The following is a 23,483-nucleotide window of genomic DNA, read 5'->3' as shown; positions in this document are numbered from 1 at the left end:
TCCAATGCCTGTAATTTATCTACAGCTAGAGGCCACTGTTTGATCCATATTGGCTTCTCAGTTAGCCATTTTAAAGGTAGGGCTGTTGGAACTCTAAAGTTTTGGTATTTTCTGTATGTTCTTGTACTGCCTGAATGATTGCTGACCTTTTTCCATAATACCTCATCATATCCTTCCCAGCATTATGAGTTCCTGGAACTACAGGAATGTTAATCTGGGTATTCCAATGCTGTAGCAGGTCACGGCCGCATAAATTTATTGTAATTTTGGCTATATATGGCCTTAGTCTTCATATTTACCCTTCGGGCCCTATGCATTCAACCCACCTTGTGCTTTGTTTCACACGAGATAGGGTTCCAATTCTCAGGAACTAAACATCTACCTCTTGAAGAGGCCAATTCGGATGCCAAGATTCTGGAGTAGTGATACCTACATCCACACCAGTGTCTAATAAGCCTTCAATAAAAGTGCCATTTATACAGACTCTTAGCTTTGGTCTTTGATCGTTAATAGAAGTCTGCCAAAATATATGTTTACTCGTCTTACTGGGTTTTTTGACTCATCCTCCATGCATAATTCATTATTTAGACCAGTATTACTTTTTACAGCAGAAACTGGAGATTTTAATTTTCTTGGTGAGGCACGTTCTCCACTGTGACTGGGAATGTCTGTGCCACTGTTGGCTTGGGGGCCTGCGAGAGGCCCTTCAAGGAGTTTCCCGATGGTATCGGGTTGCCTTGTCTGTCTGTTGTTGACCTGTATTCGTTGGACCAATGTCGGCCTTTACCACATCTCCTACATATACCTGAAGGCTGAGGTCTCCTATTTTTGTCATTCCCAGAAGAAATATTATTCCTAGAAATTCTTTGCCTGCAATCCCTTTGCAAATGTCCTAATTTACCACAATTAAAACACCTGGCAGTTTGATGTCTCCTCATTGCTTTGGAAATCGCTTCTCCTACCCAAGATTCATCATTATAGCTAAACGTTTCAACATTCATCCCACGCTGAATCCATTCATCCATAAGTGCCGATCTAGACCTTAAATGCCCAATTATGTTTTTGCAATCTATGTTTGCATTTTCGAAAGCTAGAGATTCAAGAAGTATTTGTCTAGCCTCTGGGTCAGTTACCCCTATATCCAGAGCCTTAATTAATCTTTGCAAAAAATCAGTAAAGGGTTCTCTCTGTCCCTGCCTAATCCTGGTATATGATTCAACCCTTTTTGCTGGATCTTGTATTCTATTCCAAGCATTTAAAGCTGCTTGGTGACATAGACACAGTGCTTCATCATCATAAAGAGCTTGGACCTGTGGATCAGCGTATTCTCCTGCACCAAGAATTTGATCTTGGGAAACCTCCACACCTTTTGTTCTTCCTTGTTGTTCCATATGTTTGGATTCTTCTCTGAAATAGATTCCAAACACCAAGGAAAGTCCATCATCTAAAACTGCAGACAGTAACTGATGGAAATCATGGGGGTTAGCTCTAGCATTAGAAGCCCAAGTCCTTATCATTTCCTTAACATATGCAGAGTGCAAGCCAAAGGTAACAATAGCTTGCTTAATTTCTTTTAGATCATTCATTGCTATTGGCGTCCATCTAGCTTCTCTGACTCCCTTTGAGCCTTTAGAAGATGAGGCTTTGTCAGAATAAATTACAGGGTATGTCGCTAAAACCCTGGGTAAGCCAGTTCTAATAGCTGATGATGGCATTGTATCCTGTCCTTGTGCCTCCTTACTCTGTTCACCAGCTCCAATAATTTCTTCAATCATTTCAAATCTTTTTATTATTGTCTCTTTTGAATCCTGAATGTCCTGACCTGCATGAGTTTCTAGTAAAGATTGTATGGTTCTTAACTGCCTTCCAGCTTCAAGGTCTAGATTAAAGGCAGGAGTCATCCATCCTCAGTATCTGGATCAGAGTCATGTTTTCTTGCCTTAAGGTCCAGATCACAACTGTGTTCTCCTTTTTGGAATTATAGTTCATTCCAAATGTAGCAAAGTTAACAACCAAAAGCAGCTATCATAATCAATCACTTGTCAACTTGGCATAAATTATATCAACTTATTAATTACTAAATGAAAATTAATAACCAGGTTGTAATTATGCCTAAACATAAGTATATCAAATACAATTGCAAATGCAATTTTTAAAAGAATGGCAATGTCCCTTGGAGAATATTTTTCTATTATTTCAAAATTATTTCTAATACCACAGATATACTCATAATTGATATTGAAAATATGATTAAAAACTAAAAGAACATATCAATAACTGTACAAATGCATTGCCAACAAAACAACAGAAGCACTCACATCAGTTAAAGTTATCCTTTCTGCAATGGTCACACGGCCTTAGATGGTATTTAGAACTGCCATCTCTACTACACATTCTTTATTTCTTTCACCCTCTGCAAGCACCTCACATGGTCTTGTGCCTTTTCTGAGAGAAGTGACCTATCCCTTCATTCCTGATGAATATGTGACCTTTGTCATACTTATTGTATTAGATTGTTGTCATCTCCTACTAACTTTAGTCACAAGGCACAATTTCAGATAGAGACACCAAAAAGGATCTGCTGCATCCCAGACATAATCCTTGTTACTTCCCTCACATTGAGGTAATTCAATTTCCTCACAGTAATCTGGAAATACCACCCTGCCAAAGGTTGTTATTCCTTTCTTAGTCTGTTGGTTTAATATCATTTGAACCCATCCCCCCTTCTCACTTTTTTCTTCCCATCTCCCCTTACCCCAACCCCACTCCCACCCCCAAGTTTCCAATTTTTGCCTGGGAATCTTGTCTCCTTCCAATATCCAGGAGGATATCTATATGTTATTCTTTGGGTTCACTTTCTTATTTAGCTTCTCTAGGATCACAATTTATAGGCTCAATGCCCCTCATTTATGGCTAGACTCCACTTATAAGTGAGTACATACCATATTCATCTTTTTTTGGTCTGGGTTACCTCACTCAGGATAGTGTTTTCTATTTACATCCATTTGCATGCAAAATTCAAGATGTCATTGTTTTTTACCAGTGAGTAATACTCTAAAATGCATACATATTCCACATTTTCTTTATCCATTCTTCTATTGAGGGGCATCTAGGTTGTTTCCAAGTTCTGGCTGTTACAAATAATACTGCTATGAACATAGTTGAACAAATGCTTTTGTAGTATGATACAACATCTCTTGGGTATATTCCCAAGTGTGGTATTGTTGGATCCTGGGGTAGGTTGATCCCAAATTTTCTAAGAAACTGCCACACTGATTTCCAAAGTGGTTGCACAAGTTTGCATTCCCACCAGCAATGGATAAGTGTTCCCCTTACTCTACATTCTCTCCAGCAAAGGCTATCATTGGTGTTTTTGATTTTAGCCATTCTGACAGGTATAAGATGGTATCTCAAAGTTGTCTTGATTTGCATTTCCCTGATGGCTAAGGAGGTTGAGCATGACCTTAACTGTCTTTTGGCCATTTCAACTTCTGTTGAGAATTCTCTGTTCAGTTCAGTACCCCATTTTTAATTGGGTTAATTAGCATTTTAAGGTCTAGTTTCTTGGATAGAGTCCATCAATCAGTGTATAGTTGCACATTAGGCCATTTCTCCTAGCAAATAAAATTTATGAGAATGTTTACTGCCTGCTCTTCTGCCCACTGTGAAGGTTTCCCTTCACTAGTATCTTTCAGGGTTGTCCCAAAATGGGATTGAAATCCTGAAACTATCCAATACTTTTTTGTGCCAGGATGATGTGAAGGACCATCAGTCAGGGTCTAGCCTTCTCTTCCTCATTCAACCAGTCATAGTGAATAGGCTATAGATATATGCTTGGCAGCAGAAGTCATTGTAACAGGAGTAGAAACCTTTGGCATTTGGCCACTTTTTCATGTAGCTTCTTTGTACCTTCAGAAACTACTTGGTCCTGATCTCTTTTATGCCATTTCTTTTTGATAATAGATTGCTGCTGTGAATGTCCTAATTTATTACTTGATGGGTCTCATAATACCCAGTTCATGATGGGCCCATTGTACATTGTTCAGTTTGTCCCAGTGCCTGGAATTAATAGAACATGATTATCTGCTTGACTATATTTAGTTTAGGAAATGATTATTTGGGCACCAGTAGCAGACACTTAAGATGACTTCAAGAAAAATCTTGTTCCAATTCTCCAGGGCTCCTTTTCTTGTATATTATTCAGGTTTTTTTGTGTGTGTCTTTATGTTTGCATGTAGACTATGTAGCACAGGCTATAATGTGCATAGTGATCTTCCTGCCTCTGTGTCCAGATTACTGGCATGAAAAGAATTTACTACCACACACAGTATGGAAAATGAATTTTATGGTGCAAGTCTCCTCTTCTTACAGAAGCCAGGGAATCTGAGAGAAGGTCTCAGAACCCCTGATTTTGGAGGTAAAGATAGTATAAAGCTTCTGTATGTACTTGGGATGGAAGCTGGATGTTCTGAAAGAATACCTAGTGACCTTAACTGCAGGTAGAATACCTCTTAGCTGAGGTAATCTCTATCCTATGTTTTCTATTCTTGTTTATATTTCCTGTCCAAGGTTGCCTAGTCAGGATCTGAAACCTGAAGATGATTAAAAAGTACAATTCTTTTCCATTTGAGAGAATTAGCCAGAAGAAGGGAGTAGTTCCTTAATTGTTTATCCAATATGAGTAGTCAGTGCATTATATATACATATCCAACTAAAAACAGAAGCAGGAGGTTGTATTCATGTATTTCAGCATACTTATTCACCCATACTTGACAGGGGTGAAGTTGAAAGGTTTTGGGGGCAGGGATGGAATGAAGAGATGAAAGCAAAAAGTGATATAATATTTTTTAAATTAAGAATTCATGAGGATTACTTTTAAATTAAAATGGGGACTTGATAGGTGGCTCAGCAATTAGAGCACTGAGTTATTTTACAGAAGACCTTGATTCCATTCTTGGACCCTGCATTTTAGCTAGCCATTTGCTCTAATTTCAGCCCCAGGCATCTTCTCCCTTCTGCCATCTTTAGGTACTGTGCACAGGCACATTCAGTGAGAACACCAATTAACCAAATATTTTTAAAAGTTAGAAAACAGAATGAATGAAATTCTCTACACTGATGTCATACCCTTGAGACAAACTACAAGCCAGGGCTTGTTAAAAATGGACTGCTTCTTGTCTTGCATGGAAACAACTGTGGCCTTCTGCTTAGTAACCCTGCTCAGAACAAAAGCAGTTTGTACTCGAATTAATAGAGGTCATCATAACCGTTCATCCAAGAGCACTATATAGAGGGCTGTTAGGTAACTTTTCCTTGAAGTTTTCTGGTTTTTTTTATCTCTATCTTTTATGTCTGTGAGAATTATGATGTTGGCACATTTCTCTTTGGTCAAGCATCAAGATTGACAATCTACTTTTCACAGTGTCAATTACTTGATTTTCAACTAAGACCTTATGGTACAATATGAACAAAGAGACATTTCTTCCATTGTTTCTGTAATTTTCATATGTTCCTCCATGACTCTGATGTAAGAATGCCCCTAAATGACTCTACATTATGATCATGTGCAGAGGTACATTTGTTAACGGAGCATGCCAAAGAAAAGGAAGAACATTATATGAGCATGCTCAGACTCCCTAAGTAAAATCCCCATGCTCCATTGTCAAGGGAAAAAGCTGCTTTTGAAACAACTCCCATGCAGGAAAGAGGTTTTTCTCATTTCTTCTCACTTGGCAATTGAGATGGTTATATTTGGTAGTCAAACTGACTACCTCTGGGATTAATTCATACACACACAAAAATGGTTATATCTGAGTGGGGTTATACTTAATTGAAGTTTTTGAAATGGATAGACCTTTTATCATTCTAGATTATTTGACATGATAGGATCCACGCTTAGCTGCTTGGTGGCAGTGCACACCTTTAACACTATCACTGAAGAGGCAGAGCAAGTCTGGTCGACACAATGAGTTCCACAGCAAAATAGATAAATCCTGTGTTGAAAACAAAACAAAAAAATAATGAACCAAACAAAGACTACGATCCACCTTTAACCTGGATCTCACCTTCTCATGGCAGCAGACACATATAAAGGATATTAAAGAAGAAGGTTCTCTCTTTTTGCCTCCTTCCAGTAGCTCTGGCTACCATATTCATTCCATTACTAACATTAGAGCTGACTTCTTTGGAATAGTGGTGTATTCTGTAAACCAGCTTAGACATGGAGTCTCATGAACTGAACTGCTGCATTCTTCACTTGATCTTAGAGAAAAGACTGAGAAGCAATCTCCTGTACCCTTTAAATTTCCATTGCTTGGCAGCTATTTTTAGGTGACCCGGAACACAGCTTGGGAGACATTCTAATAAAACCACTTTGTACTTTAATGGTGAGATTCATTCTACCAGTCCTGTTCATGTGGAGAATCTTGAATAATGCAACTGCACATTTTTATGTAACAGTCCATGGAGGAAGATGTGCTGGCTAACAACAGTACACATAAAGTCATTCTTCCTGGCTCCATTATTTTCTACATATTCAAGTTTCCACATTGCTCTGCATTTCAGTATTAAACTTGAAACACCATGGAGCCATCATCCAGCCTTCAGATGGGGGTAAGATCTTGGTTGAGATCTGGTTCTTGCTTTTCTCTCATGGTTGTCTGAAATTGCTGATAACAGGTAAAAATTACCTTCAGTACATCCGATCTCAGCATGAAGCCACAGAACAAACATCTCCTTTTGTGACCTGAAAACTTCTTTGTTTGTTAATATTCAGTGTTTCCTTCCACCTGTTCTACAGGGAATAACTCCAGCCATGTAACAGAGTGCACTGTACAATCTAGCTAACCACATTTTGTCCAGGAGTAAAAATGGAAAGTTCTTATGGAGTGCAAGATTACAGAAGTGTCTGATTTAGAGTCAGGGGCAAGTGTTATTGAAATGCATATCTTGGGAGATCTGGAAAAGATCTTTGATGGGGGAGGGAATGGCAAGAAACCACTGTGCTGTGTTTTGAAGCACACTATACTGCCATGGGATAACTTATGTTCCTACATGACTTTCAGGTAAGAAGGTGCCTAAATGTCCCTGCTTTTATATTGTGATTATGTTTAGAAGTGGATTTGTTAATTGAGCATGTTTAAGAAAAGGGCAAATTCTGTATAATGTTGAAAACATAACTTGAGTATAATTTCAATTGTAATAAATAAACTATTAACACGCAGTACTTTATATCCTAATTGGCTTATAATAATAAGTTTCAAGGACTAGAAATTTTCATTACATGTTTAAGTGAGATGCATTAGATAAAATAGCTTGAGTAAGAATAGAAAATCATCAACAGTATTTTAACAAAAATAATGTCAAGTTTGGATTAAAAGAAAATTTCCATATCTATATCAATGTAAAATTATAAATAAGTGGTTACTTTTTAAATTAATTTTAATAACCTACCCATTTATCTCATCATACATATATATGCCCCTTTATTCTTTTTAGAGCAGATTCAGTAATCTACACTTTTATCCTATCATTTCCTTTGGTGCTTTTGTAGGTGGATGTATATTTATGAATATACAGAGATGGCTTTGTAGTTGGACATTGACACTGTCCCTCTATAAATATAAGCATGTTGTTAAAATAAAAATTCAGCACTTTGCTGGGCAGTGGTGGCACACACCTTTAATCTCAACACTAGGGAGGCAGAGGCAGGTGGATCTCTGTGAGTTCAAGACCAGCCTGGTTTAGAAGAGCTAGTTCCAGGACAGGAACCAAAAAAGCCACAGAGAAACCCTGTCTCGAAAAAAAAAATCAGCACTTTGTCTCATGTCAGGAGCATGGGATGGAAAGAAAAAAGAATTTAGAAAACTTTTCACTTTTCTCCATATCTATTTTTGTCTGACTTGTACATGCCATTGAATATATATGTCTGTATATGTCTATAGACTCAATGTTTAAGTTTAGCACAATGAACAATGAATTTTCCTGAAGTAATCTTTGAAATTTCCAGGAAGAAGTTGGGGTCCCACAACAACAACTCAACCTGGTTGATATGATGGCATGATGATGATAGTGCTACTATTAGACCTGTTTTGCGTACCAGCTGCTCAAGATGGTTCTGACTTGCTTAGCTGAAATGGTGCACTTTTTTACAACATTCTGGACAGACCTTCTAATAGGACGCTCAGAAAAACCTTACCAAATACTCAGAGACTATTTGCAATTATACTAGACAATAATCTTGGAACTTAAACATCATTTTATTTTCACAGGATCCCAGACAAAGAACATGGCCCCTATACAGCTGGAAGTATTTCTAAAAGACTATATCCTCTCTCCCAACAAAGTTTGTCCTCAGGGTTAGGGACATCATTTAAGGGTTGATTATAATTTTTATAGGATTTTGGGTTGGAGGTAAAATTTTAGAGGCTGAGGGATCTCTTTGGAAAAAAAAATGGGGCTGGGCGGTGGTGGCACATGCCTTTAATCCCAGCACTCGGGAGGCAGAGGCAAGTGAATCTCTGTGAGTTCGAGACCAGCATGGTTTACAAGAGCTAGTTCCAGAACAGGCTCCAAAACCACAGAGAAACCCTGTCTCGGAAAACCAAAAAAAAAAAAAAAAAAAAAAAAGAAAAGAAAAAAATATGGGAAAATTGGATGGAATAATAGATTAGTGTGAGTGGCTGTAGAGATGGCTCAGTGGTTAAGAGCATTGCCTGCTCTTCCAAAGGTACTGAGTTCAATTCCCAGCAACCACATGGTGGCTCACAACCATCTGTAATGAGGTCTGGTGCCCTCTTCTGGCCTGCAGGCAGACACACAAACTGAATATTGTATACATAATAAATAAATATTTTTTTTAAAAAAACTGCTACTTTGGCTCCGCACCCATAATGTTATTTCCCAGCAGAGGTGTCCCTTGTTTCTCCACTCTGCTCAACTAAAAAGAAATAGATTAGTGTGAGCTTACATACACTAATAATAATAGTGACTAACAGAGTGAATACTAACAGAGTGAGTTATAATTTATAGGCAATTGCATTGATATAGATTTTTGTATATTGATATAATGTTAAATTATATTGAATGTTGTGTGCATTCATGCTTCTACATCTGCTTAAAATATTTTATATATTACCCTGTCTCGAAAAAAAAAATTTTATATATTGATAAATATATTTATCAAATTGCAATGTACATTTCTACCACTGATCAAGATACATATTCATTGGTTTCATTTTGAACCCATTGTCTCATTTGTTGTGCAGTTGTTTATTGTACAATATTCTAATATGAAGTCTTAGTCTTTAAGTTATATAGGTATTAAGAATTATAGATCAATAGTCATCTATGTTTGTCATAGTTGGAATAATCAGGTCCTTTAGATACATCAAGAACATATTTTGCATAGATAGGTAATCTTCAACCACTTCAAAGAGCTGTAAAATATGGAATTTAAATAACAGTGTATTGTTGAAGTGAGACGTGATTACTACTGGTAGCATTGATCTATTTCCCAGTGAATGTTAAGCACCAAAGACACTCAGAGCTTGTTTTCTTGTTGTCAAAACTGACCTTTGGGCAAAGACATGGTCATGTCTCAACCACTGACAAGATACATGGTATAAAAAAATGGATAATTAAATTTGTGAAATCTTGACAAGACAGTGTAAGATGGTTTTGAAAAGATTCCTACCTCTGAAAATGGTCTGTCGGTTATTCTAGGTCTTAGCCAAAGTTGGTTGCTTCATTGTTGCAAATGAGAATTTGGATGATTGCCCAGGTAGCCAGTTGCCTCTGTAATTTGCACATTTTGAAAGTTGCTTGATTAAACTTTCTGCTTGCTCAAGTAATATTATGTCCTTTCTCAGATCGTCGATGGGGTTGAAGACTAGATAGTTACAGTAAATTTTCTCTCATGACTTGGCCAAGTTATTTATTATACAAGACTTAAACTAGTTAGGATAGGATAATTATTGAATATATTTTTCTTATTGTATATAATTGTGTATTGGGCTTAGAACTCTTCTTTAAACAAAAGGAGGGGTGCTGTAGGAAGTCTTACAGCAAGTGGTTTCCCACCCATTGGTGCATGGCCTCATATACTATATATGCCAATGTAGAGCATGAGTCTGGCCTCTTTTCTGGCTGTGTGATTTGGTTTTTGATCTCTGTTCAAGCATAGGATTCTGCTTTGTGAGTCTACCACTAAATAAATAAACATCCATTTCTCAATTCTGAGCAGGTGTTGGGTTTCTTTTAACCACCCTTCTTCAAGCATCATTAAATGTGAATCATTGCAATGACTAAATGTATTTTTTCCATTGTTGACCATGAGCCAATAGTGACTGGGTTCAGAATGTACTTGACTGAATGAACAACCTCCCAGAAATGATCATGTATTTGAACAAATTTCTTTCCTTAGTGGTTTGCTTTCAATTTTCTGTGGATCTTCAGTAGGAGAAGCCTTTCTAGATGAAATTCCTCATTATATACTATGAGTCTCAATACCCTCAAGTAATTTTCCGACATTTAAATCTACCGTGTTGTGCATGATATTAGTCAGCCATCTTTCTACTTATACTGAAATGCTTTTACCATCATTATAGGCTCAATCTCTAAATCACACAAGATATAGCAGAAACAGTTGTTGTTCAGTGCTCAGGAGTTTGGTAACCTACTGTTTTAATTGTTTTGTTTGCTTATCTGAGTCATTGTGTGGCTCTAAATTTCTGAAAGTAAAGGGAGGCATCATTCCTGGGTGTATATGTTTTTATGTTATAGGATGATGGCCCTGAAATGCAGGTATTTTTGTGCCAAGTATATGCTGCTGTGCTGAGCTTCATGCTTATCTTGAATTTTAAAATTTGACAGAGAGTATCACTCAGATTGCTAGGATGCCATTCCATGGATTGATAACATTAATACTGCCTGAGTATTTTGAGTCAATAAATTGCAGCTGGATGAACATCTTCTTGCTTGTTATGCTTGCTTTAGTTTTTTTTTAAATCAATATGACTGTTCTATATGTCTGCATGGATATGTACTATATGGATATCTGGTCATGAGAGTGATCAAAAGATATCAGAAATCCTAACCCTGGAAAAATGGAAAGTTGTAATTCCCATAAGAACTGGCAAATGTGTCCACCTCCATTGAAGATCAGCAAGAGCGCTGTATTACTCTGCCCTCTCTCCAGCTCTGTGTTGATTATTTATGACCAACATTTATATTTCTAGTGCTTTCATCTGTCCACTTGTAACTGTATTATACACGCAGTTCTTTTTCTACAAAATGTTATTGGTATTCTAGTTTGTGTTAGGGTAATTCAGGTTTCACGAAGATGAATACAGACGTGGAGTGAAAACAATTCTTTGTAGGGACTTCAATAAAAGCATCTTATTTTTTCTATGACATTGTTTGTTTCACTGAAGTTTGCAATGGAGACAGGGTCTTAATGTGTACTTCTACCACTTCTGGACCTGATTGCATAGACTTGACTGTCATTCATCTCAGAGACAAATATACCCACCTCTGTTTTCTGAGTGTTGTGGTTATAGGCAAAATACATCAATGCACCATGTTTGTCCATCTACTTTTTCTTTCTGTAGTCATTAATTTTCTATATAAGTTTCTCATGCATACAATGTACTGTTGATCTTTTCTCTTTTTCTCCCCCTGTGAATAGATATTACTCTTACAAGGTGGTATCCTATACAAAGGGTATAGAAATAACAGAACTGATTCTCCTTTTCAAATTCCTTCTAAAGTGGCTGTCTATGTTATGGAATAATAATGGGAAACACCAGAATCATAAAACTATACTTTCATAGAAGTATAAATTTAACTGTCATGCTTACACTGTAAACATGTGTGGTATATTTTTGAAGGCAGTGACCTATGATGATGTGCATATCAACTTCACTCAGGAAGAGTGGGATTTGCTGAATCCTTCCCAGAAAAATCTCTACAAAGATATGATGCTGGAGACCTATAGGAACATCACTGCTGCAGGTAAAAATGAATTTCCTTCATGTTTCAAAATATGGAGACAACTGTTCCTTGGTTTATGATTTTGTTCTGTAATTTGTTTTAGATAAAGAAGAATGAGGTGAATAATACAGTTATAGTTCTTAGGTGCACTTAAGATACATTAATTGTTGCACAATTTTAAATAATATAACATAAATATTCTGATACTGTATTTTAGGAAACATTTGGGAAGACCTTAACACCAATGAACATTGTCAATGTTCTAGAAGACATGCAAGGTAATTTTCTTGTGCAAGTTCATAACAATTTCCCTTGAATAGTTTGTAATCTATTGTGGAACTTTTAAACAAAAGCAACAGTGTAAATAAGCACAGCTTTAAATGCATTGATGGTTATTAAATTCTCACAAATCCATATACCTCAATTTCATGTATGTCAATTGCATCTGCAAAGCCTTCATTTAAGAAAAAGTCTAGGAAGCAATGCCTAAACAGATATCACCATTTGATTCATAGCACCATGAGAGCTATGTTGTAGAACTGCTGGTTCAATTGTTTCATGACAGAAAATGTATACATATTTCAGTGATGATGAGTATAGCCACAAAACTTTCTACTAATTCAATAGCCCATGGTAAGCCTTTTATTACCCTTATACTTTTGGTGACTATGCTAAATTTAATGAGAACAGGTGAGTCAAGGTTCAAGGGGCAGTTGTTGTAGAAAAACCTTAAGATCTATACCACAAGTCTCTGAAAGTCAAACCTTGAGGATTCATTGTGGAAAGCTTTTATTAACTATTCTTCCTTTCATATGTCACTCCTGACACAAGTGTATGAGCATACGGTTATGAAAAGATTTAGCATACTTCTCCTTAAGAACAATTAAGAAGAAAAACTGTAGTTCTCATGTAGAGTGTACATATTCAATTTTATCCAAAAATACAAAGTTAATTTATTTTCTATCCTCATGGCTAATACATAAATACAAACTTACATTACAAAAAAAATGAGTTCTAGGTCTATGCAAATACTTCCAGATGTCTCAGTTCACTTACCATATGTATAATGATTCATAGTATAGTAGAATTATGAAGCAGTAAAGTTGGTAAAGCACTAGTGTATGCAGTTCTCTTAAAAATGTAAAAAATGTCCTAGAAAAAATACAGGTATAGTTATAGATGAAAAGATAAACCATGGCACAATGAAATTTATCATCACAAATATTTTTCTTGACGCAAAATGACTCCTAATGAGAGAACAAAACATGATTTTAAACAAAGTTATAAAACCTTGATATTTGATTCCTTTTTACAATTGGAAAAAATATGAAACTAATTCATATAGATATGAGGTTCAACAGTGTACTGAATGTGGTAAAGATTTTACATGTGTAAATTATCTTTGCAGGATTGAAAGAAATCAAATTGCAGAGAAGTTTTCAGTATATTCTCAATGTGCTAAAGCCTTGTCTTATAACATTCATCTTCTAAGGAATGAAGAAACACATAGCAGAGAAAAATGCTGTGAAATTAAGCAATGGGATGAAGTCTTTTCTTATTACAATCATCTTGAAATGCATAAAATAACACACACTGGAGAGAAACCCTATGAATGTAATCAGTGTGGTAAGGCCTTTGCTCGACCCAGTACCCTTCAAATACATAAAAGAACACATACTGGGGAAAAACCGTATGAATGTAATCAGTGTGGTAAGGTCTTTGCTGAAAACAGTACTCTTCAAAAGCATAAAAGAACACATACTGGAGAGAAACCCTATGAATGTAATCACTGTGGTAAGGACTTTGCACGTCATGATTGTCTTAACGTGCATAAAAGAACACATACTGGAGAGAAACCCTATGTATGTAATCAGTGTGGTAAGGCCTTTGCTTCTCACAGTGCTCTTCATTTGCATAAAAGAACACATACTGGAGAGAAACCCTATGAATGTAATCAGTGTGGTAAAGCATTTGCTCTACAAGGTACTCTTCAAAACCATAAAAGAACACATACTGGAGAGAAACCCTATGAATGTAATCAGTGTGGTAAAGCATTTGCTCTACAAGGTACTCTTCAAAACCATAAAAGAACACATACTGGAGAGAAACCTTATGAATGTAATCAGTGTGGTAAGGCCTTCGCTCGTCATGATTATTTTCAAGTGCATAAAAGAACACATACTGGAGAGAAACTCTATGAATGTAATCACTGTGGTAAGGCCTTTGTAACTCAGACTAATCTTCAAAATCATAAGAGAACACATACTGGAGAGAAACCCTATGAATGTAATCAGTGTGGTAAAACATTTACTCTCCAAGGTACCCTTCAAAACCATAAAAGAACACATACTGGAGAGAAACCTTATGAATGTATTCAGTGTGGTAAGGCCTTTACACAACACAGTACTCTTCAAAGCCATAAGTGAACACATACCGTAGAGAAACTATGAATGTAATCAATATGGTAAGGCCTTTGCATATCAAAATAGTCTTCTCTGTAATAAAAGACAAGATATTGGAGAGAATGAAACCCTATGAATGTAATCACTGTGTTAAGGCCTTTGTAACTCAGACTAATCTTCAAAATCATAAAAGAACACATACTGGAGAGAAACCCTATGAATGTAACCAGTGTGATAAGGGCTTTGCATGTCATTGTCACCTTCAGTACCACATAGGAACACATACCAGAGAGAATCCCTGTGAATGTAATCAGTGTGGTAAAGCCTTTGCTCATCACAGTCATCTTCAAAATCATAAAAGAACACATAATGGAGAGAAACCCCATGAATGTATTCAGTGTGGTAAGGCCTTTGCACAACATGGTTCTCTTCAAATATATAGAAGAACACATACTTGAAAGAAACCAGATGAACGAAATCAGTGTGATAAGGCCTTTGAAGACCCACGTACTCTTACAAAGCTTAAAAGGAAACATACATTAGAGATACCCGTGAGTGGAATCTGTGGTAAATCCTTTTTTACAATCATCTCCAAATACACAATATGAGCCCTCCTGTAGAGAAATTCTGAAGTTAATTAGTATATTCTTCAAAAACATGAGAAAAAATCATACTGTAGTGTGACGGAACAAGGTCAATGGTTAAATAAAGAAACTGCCTTGGCCCTGATAGGGCAGAAAATTAGGTAGGCAGAGTAGACAGAAGAGAATACTGGGAAGAAGGGAAGTGAGCTCAGGCGCCATGCTGCTGCTCTCCAGGACAGACATGATGATGCAAGACGCCAGGTCAGACATGATGAATCTTTCCCAGTAAGACTGGTGCTACACAGACTACTAAATATGGGTTTAGGCAAGATGTTAGAGTTAGCCAGAAGAGGCTAGATATAATGGGCCAGGCAGTGTTTATATGAATACAGTTTGTGTGTTGTTATTTTGGGACCTCCAATCTAGGCTATCAACTCTCAAATGCTGTTTGCAGGTCTCTTCTGGGGGATAGGACAAGAGGTGAAGTGGACATAAGTTCAGATATGTTTGCAAGTGCATAGTCTACAGGTCTTTTGGAGAGCCACTGATAAACATTAGCCATTTAAAGGTTTCAAGAATTCCCACAGTAAAGACCCTTATTTCTCATTCAGGATTGGCTCTGTATGATTCTTCAGTCTGCATATTCATACTTCCATAAATACCCTCTTAGGGATATCATCCTCACCATTCACATGGATGTGCTGTAACCTACTGAAGATGAAGAGATTGTCCCCAAGTCACAGAATATGTTTCCATGTTGGAAAAGACCTTAACAATTTTTTTGTTGTCAATACCCTGCATCCTCTGTCCTTTTACTCTACTGTGTATCCAGGCATAACTCTGTGTTATGTAGCTCAGAGGCAGGACAAAAGTCTCTGCATTTATCTCAAAGGAATTTTCTGACTACTCATCCCTGGAGCACCTACTCTTTCTTCTGTGCTCAGTTATGTACCTGGTGACCCTGCTTGGAACACTGCCTTCATGGCCATGTGCATGCTGGATCTTTGCCTACACACACCCATATACAATTTCTGAGTAATATTTCCATTTAGAGAATCTGCTACACATCTCCTTTGTGCCTCTGATGCTGTTCCACATTCTCTAATCCCAGAAGACCATCTTCTCTAATGGCTGTGACATCCAGATACATCTGAGACATTCCACAGGCTCCACAGAGTACCTGCTGCTTGTCATCATGGACTGTGATCACTACCTTGCTATTTGTCAGCAACTCAAGTACCCGTGCACATGAGCCAAAGCTTTTTCTTCATGCCTCCAAGAGTTCTCTGAGTACTCTACCTCTTCGGGTTGTTTACAGAAACAGTCATTGTCATGAGACTGCCATTGTATGGCCAAAAAGTATTCAGACACTTCACCTGCAAGGTCCTGGATGTGCTGAAGCTGGCCTGTGGTGATACATCAGTCAGGAATGACTTTGTCCTCGTGGGTGCCATCCTTCTGCTGCCTCTACTCAAGTAACTCATTTGCCTTTCCGACATGCCAAACCTGGTCACATTCCTAAAGGTGCCCTCAGCCAGCAGGCCATGTAAATGCTTTTCCACCTGCTTGGAGCACCTTGCTGTGGTCCTATTTTTCTATAGCATCATCATGTTCATGTACATGAAACCCATGAACACAAAGGGCTATATCTCTAACATGGTCTTCACAGTCCTATTTTGGTTCCATAATAAGTTCTTTTTTCCCAGGTCTTGAGTCCCTAGTCTGTTGATGCTACAAATGTGCACTCACTATGCTTACCAATTTTTAATATGATATTTTGTTCTTGTTCAGACAAATAAATCTTGCCTGGATATTAGAGGGCAGAGCTAACAATCACTAGTTGACCACAGGATCAAGCAGGAAGTGGATCAGGACTTTAATCCCAGCATTTGGGAGATGAAAAAAGAATCTAGTCCCCCATTTGGTTTGAGGATTTGGGGAGGTAAGAGGTAAATGTGGCTGCTGTGTTGCTTATCTGTTCTGTCATGTTTACCCCAAAATCTGACTCTGGGATTTTATTAATAATACTAATTAGAATAACACTCCAAACAATCATCATTTTATTTGAATAATGATTTCTTTATTTTTATTTTTTAAAAAGAAAACAAACTATCTTTATCCATTATACATATCAATCCAAGTTTCCACTCCCTCCCCTCCTCTCATTTTCTCCAGTTATCCTCCCACCCAATCCCATATTCATTTCACATAGAGTAGGCACATTGCTTTGTAAAAGGTCCAAGGCCCTCCCTACTATATCAAGGCTGAGCAAGGCATCCATCCAAAGAGTATGGACACTGGATTTTTGACAAAGTAGCTAAAGTTATACAATTACAACCTCTGTCTTCTTCAAAAAACACACATTGCTCATAATTGCTAAGCTATCTCTAGCCACATTTTTATTAAAAATTATTCTTATACATTTTAAGTAGAATATATTCCATTACATTACCCCTTCCTTGTCCTATCTACATGCCTTTCCAAATTCTTCTTTCAATTTCTTCCTTGTTAAGTGTGAGCAAATAGTAGGTTTTAAAAAGTGAGTAATACACAGATAGAGAGAGATCATCCATGCATGTGGATAAATCATCCACTTGCAGCAGAATTCTTAACTTTATTGACCAACAGGAGTTTGAGCTTTATGTTATCTAGACTGCCTTTGACAGAAAACATTAGTAAGAATAGGAAACTTGGAAGAGTGATTACCTAAGCCAACACTCCCTGATGCCATGCCCTTGAAGTTGTGCAGCCTCAGAGAAGACTATGGACATTGTCCTCCACCAATCACAGTATCTCCATGTCCCAATGGGGATTTTATTAGGAAAATTCCACATAGCCGGGGATTTCAATAATTCATGATGGGGAACAAGTTGACCTCAGACTTACTGAGATGGGCCCCACGCATACTCCTGTGTGGTATGATATAGCCATTCACCTCTAAGTCCAGCTGAAATAGGTGTTTTTAATGGACTTATTATTGAATCAGAGAAAGAAATAAAATAAGATTTAGAGGGAGCACCATTGTTTACATGAATAGGAAGGTTTATTTAAATTCTATAATTTTAATAGCCAAATCATTTCATATGTTCTCAATAATGGGTTATTTTCTTTGCATTGTTAATTCCATCCATTTAAAAATAAAGTGTGGCAGTGTGAATACACCTGTGCCATGATGTGTATGTAGCACTGAGAGGAAAACTAACAGGGGTCTATGATCTGCTTCCACTTTGTGAGTTCTAGTGATTTTACCTGGGGAAACATTTGGCTGCAAGTGACCTTAATGGCACTTCTTTGTATTTCAAAATTATTCACAAATGAGCTCATATAGAAGTGTACACATGGAACCACCCAAATGAAAATATGAGAAACACCTGTAGAAGTATTATTGGTAACACAGAGATGGAACTCAGGTTCTCAGAATTAGCAGCAATGAACATTACTAAATGAGGCAATTCTCTGAAGAATTAAATTCTTATTTTTTTTTAATATTTATATACTATGGATACAATATTCTGTCTGTGTGTATGTCTGCAAGCCAGAAGAGGGCACCAGACCTCATTAAAGAAGATTGTAAGCCACGAAGTGGTTACCGGGAATTGAACTCAGGACCTTTGGAAGAGCAGGCAATGCTCTTAACCACTGAGTCTTCTCTCCAGCCCACAATTCTTATGTGTTAAGAAAGTGTTATAAATAAATATTTAGCCCTCAGAATGAACAAATTAGATATGTATGATGGTGTAAATATTTTTTCTATGCAAAGAAGATTTATTATTCAAGATGTCCTGGGTCCTTATACTTTGAAAAAATTTACATTTACAATCTGAAAAAAGACAATAATTTACTGATGTACTATTTCTTCAAATCAAATTTGATCATCACTGATACAGTTCTGTGGGAAGAAACTGTTGTATACTAGGCAAGAAACCTAACCTTAATTCTGGTAGAACATCAAGTTATGGTATGAAATACACAACTGATTGCTGATTATCTTATTTTATTTTATTAATATCACATAAATGAAAACATTTTTTGAATACACACATGAGGTATTTAATGTTTCTTATAATTACATTTTCAGTCATTTTAACATTAACATTGTTAAATTATGTTGAGAAAACAGAACACATTGGGAGTTCCTCATCTACCCTTGAGCTTGTGCTTAGGTGGCAGACATATGAACAAATGTATCTCTAAATCATTCCTGACATTCAAGCCAGGATGAATAACAAACAACAAAACAACAAGGGATTTTGTGAAAAGATGAAAAACAAAACCATGAACAACAACTGACCACCCTTTCACTGACACCCTTACTTGAAAAGAATAAGACATGTTCTAATATTTTAATAACCAATGGGACACTTCAATGAGGGAAGGCCATGCTAAATATTACATCAGAAAAATACTTATTACTGGGTAAAGACACAATAGAAACTGAACAAAAGCCATAGAAGGAATAAAATGACTACAAAATAAATTTTAGTAAATGGAGTTGCCACAATGTAAAACTTTAGTACCTACCTCAAATGTTTCAAAATAGAAACCAAAATGCAATAATTTCCAGCATCAATCTTGAGTGAACATGTTACATAATTTACTTTCTCCAAGGCTATGATGAAAAATAATTTTTCTTCAAGCTGAAGACAACTTTGATGGCTAAAATCACTTTCTGCTTTATGAGTTTGTTCCTATTTCCAAAATTAAATGAGATATAAATAGATTTTAAAATATTTATAGCACTAGAGTCATAGCTAGATGACTAAGAAATCTTCATTCCAAGGACTCAGGTCAGATTTTTAATAGTTATCTGTAATTTCTGCTACAAGAAGATCTAAGGTGTTTAACTTTTCCAGGATTCAGAATGCACATTTACATTCCCCCCCCACACACATCACATCATTACAATAAAAGAAATTTTTAAAGCAATTTTCCACTCATGAAAATTTTTCTCTTGTAAGCATTTGTTAATGTAAAATAGAAGGAGAGGCATCTTACAGCTCACTTACAGAGTTTTCTTCATGAAGTATTGGTTCATGTAAAGAGAAAGCAAATTTAAACTTGAAGTAAGAGAAAATAATCCTTTTAAGTTAATGGTATCATTTGGGAAGATTTAGGCTACCAGAATTTACATCCATACACCAGTTCCAACACTCTGCTTCATGTGGAAGATTACAGCTGTGAGTTCTTAAGTTCCAACTTTAGTGCCATGTCTGACACTTTTTGTCGTGGCTCTTTCATGGTGATCCTGTTACCTCTAGAAACATGGCCTGAATAAAATGCTTTTATATTGTGAAATAGACATCATATCACAACCAAAAAGGAGGCAGTACACATCCATAAATATTTGCACCTGAATTACATATTCCATGCAGTTGAAGAGAAGTATAAAATCTAAGGGTTACATTATTGTTCAAATTCATCCTGCTAGTCTTAAAACACTGAAAGGAAGGATATATTGACTACCAAAAATTAGGCAATACCAACAACTGTGAAAAAAAGTTTGCCCCACTAGATGTAGCAATTCTGTTCCTCTCTGAGAGACAGTCATTACAGCTGGGCTCTGTTCCATTCTTCTATGAAAGCTTCCCAGCAGAAATGTCTGTTGCTTATTTGCTCCACTCTCCTAAGGGAGTCTCCCTTAAGAGGTCTCCATTGCGTCTGTGCTCTCCTGGGCTAAGTGAGTTTCCAAACAGTGGTGTCAACTGCATCTCAGTTCACCTCCACTAGGGATTTCCAGATCCATTCCAGTGAAAGAGGGTGTTCATATAAATCTCAGTCAAGAGATTTATTTGGGAGGGACGAATTCAGAGTGTGACTTCTTCAGCAAGGCTGGAAAGGGGAAGCTGCCAACTGAAGGAGCATATGACTCATATAGAGCTGCTTGGAGCCAGACTGCTTCTAAGGAGATTTAGAAGGCTGGAATTGGTCAGATTTAAATGCCTGGATTTGAATAACCTCAGAGAATGGCTGGATTTTGTGCTCTGGGATTGGTTTTGAGCTCAGAGAGACAAGGGTAAATTGTATTTCATTGGAACTGGTTTGAGAGCCAAAGCAGATTTCTTTCACTGATCATTTTTGATTTTTGACTGTGTTTTCAAGGTGATGTTGTATCTTTCACTAGTTCTGGATTTAGGGGCAAAGTGTTTTCCTTTGTATCTCATTTCAGTACCAGGTTGCGATTCTTATCCTGGCTCTATCTCCTTCCCATAAGACTTCATAAAATCACAAATTAGGTTTTGTCCATCAGTTTCCTGGTGCAAATAAAATAAAAGCTGGTATTGTTATTATTTTTTATGCGGGGTTGTTGTTCGGGAGGGGGAGACACGAGACACGCGGGGTTGGGGAAGGAGAGACGAGACACGCGGGGTCCCACGTGGGTAAACTTTAATGGGGGAGGGTAACATACAAGGAGCGGGAGTGAAGAGATGGAAGGGAAAGGAGAGGGGGGGGAGAGCGAGAGAGGGGGCGGGTTGGAACGCCCATTTTTAAAGGGCTCTGGGCATTCTGGGAGGAAATGTCCTGCACGTGCGTGGTTTTCCACTGTACCACTGGGGTTTGTAGTCCACTTGGAGACTGTATTTTCTGCGCATGCGTGGCCTTGTCTCCAAAAGAACAGCATTCCACCCTTTTGGTTTTATTAAAAAAAAAATTGAAGGGGGGGTTGAGGGTCTTAACGGGTAGGGAATAGGGGCGTAGCCCGGTCTCTCATGACTGCTTCCTGCTGACTTTGGGTGTCAGGGGTCCGGGGAGCGTCCTATTGTCCTGATGATGTCCTATCGATGGTTTGTCCGCTGGCATCAAGTGGCTGATTGAAGAAATCGCATCTGTCTGGAGATCGCATCTGCCTGGAGATTGTATCTGTCTGGCTCTTGAGTAGCTGGGTCACCCTTAGGATGCTGGAAAACAAAAGTCGCATTAGTAGAGAGAAAAAAGTTAGAGGGGAAATTTGGGGTGGAGGGGGTTGGGGTGGAGGGAGGGCTTTAGGAGGCCAGGGGTTAAGAATAAGAATAAAAAAGGTAAATGATACTTATTCCGTTAATTGAATGATACTTATTCCGTTCTGCTTGTGTCTGCTTTGTCCAGGTGGGTCAGGCTGGTGTCTTGGAGCTTAAAGAAAATGTCTCAAAAGAAATAGATTTTAATCATATATTCCTTAACATTTTAGGAGTCACTGCTGCAGTCAGTGACAAACCTGTTATGTCAGGAACTTGGTTAAGCATTTGCTTATCACCTGAACCTCTTGGCTCTGTGTTTGATGATGATTCCTGTAGAGACAACTGGATGGTTATTTAGGAATTTAGAAAAGGGAGGGTGTATTAGCACAGGAGGAAAAAATGAAAAATGAGACCATTGTTTTCCTTAGGGTGGAGTAGAGGGGGTTGGACCTGTTGTCCTTTGAAACTTGAGGGAACATGGTCCCGTCTGAGTTACCGTGTAAGGAGGAGTGTTTTGAGCTGTGGGGATGAACGGTTTCAGATGTGACAGGTGAATCCAGTGAGGAATTCCCTCGAGCTTGGCAGCTGTGGGAGTTAGAAGAATTACCCTGAGGGGACCCTGCCATTTAGGGGAAAGGGGTGAGGGACGTTGACCTGGAGGTGAGAATAAAACCTTATCTCCTATTTTAACCGGTGGTGGACATGTGTTAACACATGGTTGAGGTAGTGAGTGATCCGTGAAGTCCCACAGCAGTGAACGTAGGTGGAAAAGGAGGGGAGTGAGCAGGTGATCAGGAAGGGGAGAGGTTCCCGATGGGAGGCCAGGGGTTAAAACCGGCCGCCCATACATGAGTTCAAAGGGTGAAATGAAAAGAGGGCCCTTTGGGAGAGCCCGAAGCCTGAGAAGGGCCAGAGGCAGAAGCCTTACCCAGTCGAGGTGAAGTTCTTGTGACATCTTAATGAGGGCATCCTTTAAAGAGCGGTTAGTCCGTTCTACCTTACCTGAAGACTGGGGGTGGTATGGTATATGAAAATTCCAGGGGATTCCAAGTGCCCTAGACAGATTCTGAGAAATCTGGGAAGTAAACTCTGGGCCGTTATCTGACTGAAGAGAAGTTGGAAGCCCGAACCACGGAACAATTTCTCGGAGGAGGATATCAGAAACTGTCTGGGCTCTCTTGTTAGAGGTGGGGAAAGCTTCAACCCACCCAGACATTGTATCCACCAACACCAGGAGATATTTAATTTTTTTAACTGTGGGCATATGAGTAAAATCCAGCTGCCAGTCAGTTCCCGGAAGGGAGCCCCTGGCTTGGTGAGTAGGGAAAGGAAAGCTACGATATTTGGTCCTGGGATCTGACTTTTGGCAGATCTCACAGGAGGCAGTGGTAGCCTTTAGGAACCTGATATCCTCAGGTGTTGGTTTAATATATATTTTTACAAAATTAAGTAAAGCTTTTTCATTGGGATGAAATAGCTGGTGCAGGTAGGACAGGATCTGTTGGGTGTCAGGAGGTGTCTGTGAGGCCATGGGCTGTGCTGTTAGTACTCCCTGAGGTAGCTGAGGCAGA

General features: G+C 37.9%; 1 protein-coding gene across 1 annotated transcript; it reads left to right on the top strand.

Moving 5' to 3' along the window:
• The first annotated feature begins 11,867 nt into the window (after positions 1-11,867).
• Positions 11,868-16,229, top strand: LOC130866849 (zinc finger protein 431-like). The gene is made up of 5 exons (XM_057758464.1): positions 11,868-12,012; positions 12,209-12,269; positions 13,484-13,749; positions 13,918-14,345; positions 16,089-16,229. Exons 1-5 carry the CDS (start codon positions 11,868-11,870, stop codon positions 16,227-16,229), a joined length of 1,041 nt encoding a protein of 346 aa, XP_057614447.1.
• Positions 16,230-23,483: the final 7,254 nt, after the last annotated feature.

The sequence above is a fragment of the Chionomys nivalis genome, chromosome 26 (assembly GCF_950005125.1).
Source record: "Chionomys nivalis chromosome 26, mChiNiv1.1, whole genome shotgun sequence".
NCBI lineage: Eukaryota > Metazoa > Chordata > Mammalia > Rodentia > Cricetidae > Chionomys > Chionomys nivalis.
This window is presented reverse-complemented; position numbering and strand designations above follow the sequence as displayed.

What these genes read in the sequence shown, in the direction of transcription:
- LOC130866849 (XM_057758464.1), top strand. Translation starts at nt 11,868, where the DNA reads ATGTGTGGTATATTTTTGAAGGCAGTGACCTATGATGATGTGCATATC. An exon ending in TCAAAAGCATAAAAGAACAC is followed by an intron (nt 13,750 to 13,917) that starts ATACTGGAGAGA and finishes ATAAAAGAACAC; the next exon opens with ATACTGGAGAGAAACCCTAT. An exon ending in ATAAAAGAACACATACTGGA is followed by an intron (nt 14,346 to 16,088) that starts GAGAAACCTTAT and finishes CTCTAATCCCAG; the next exon opens with AAGACCATCTTCTCTAATGG.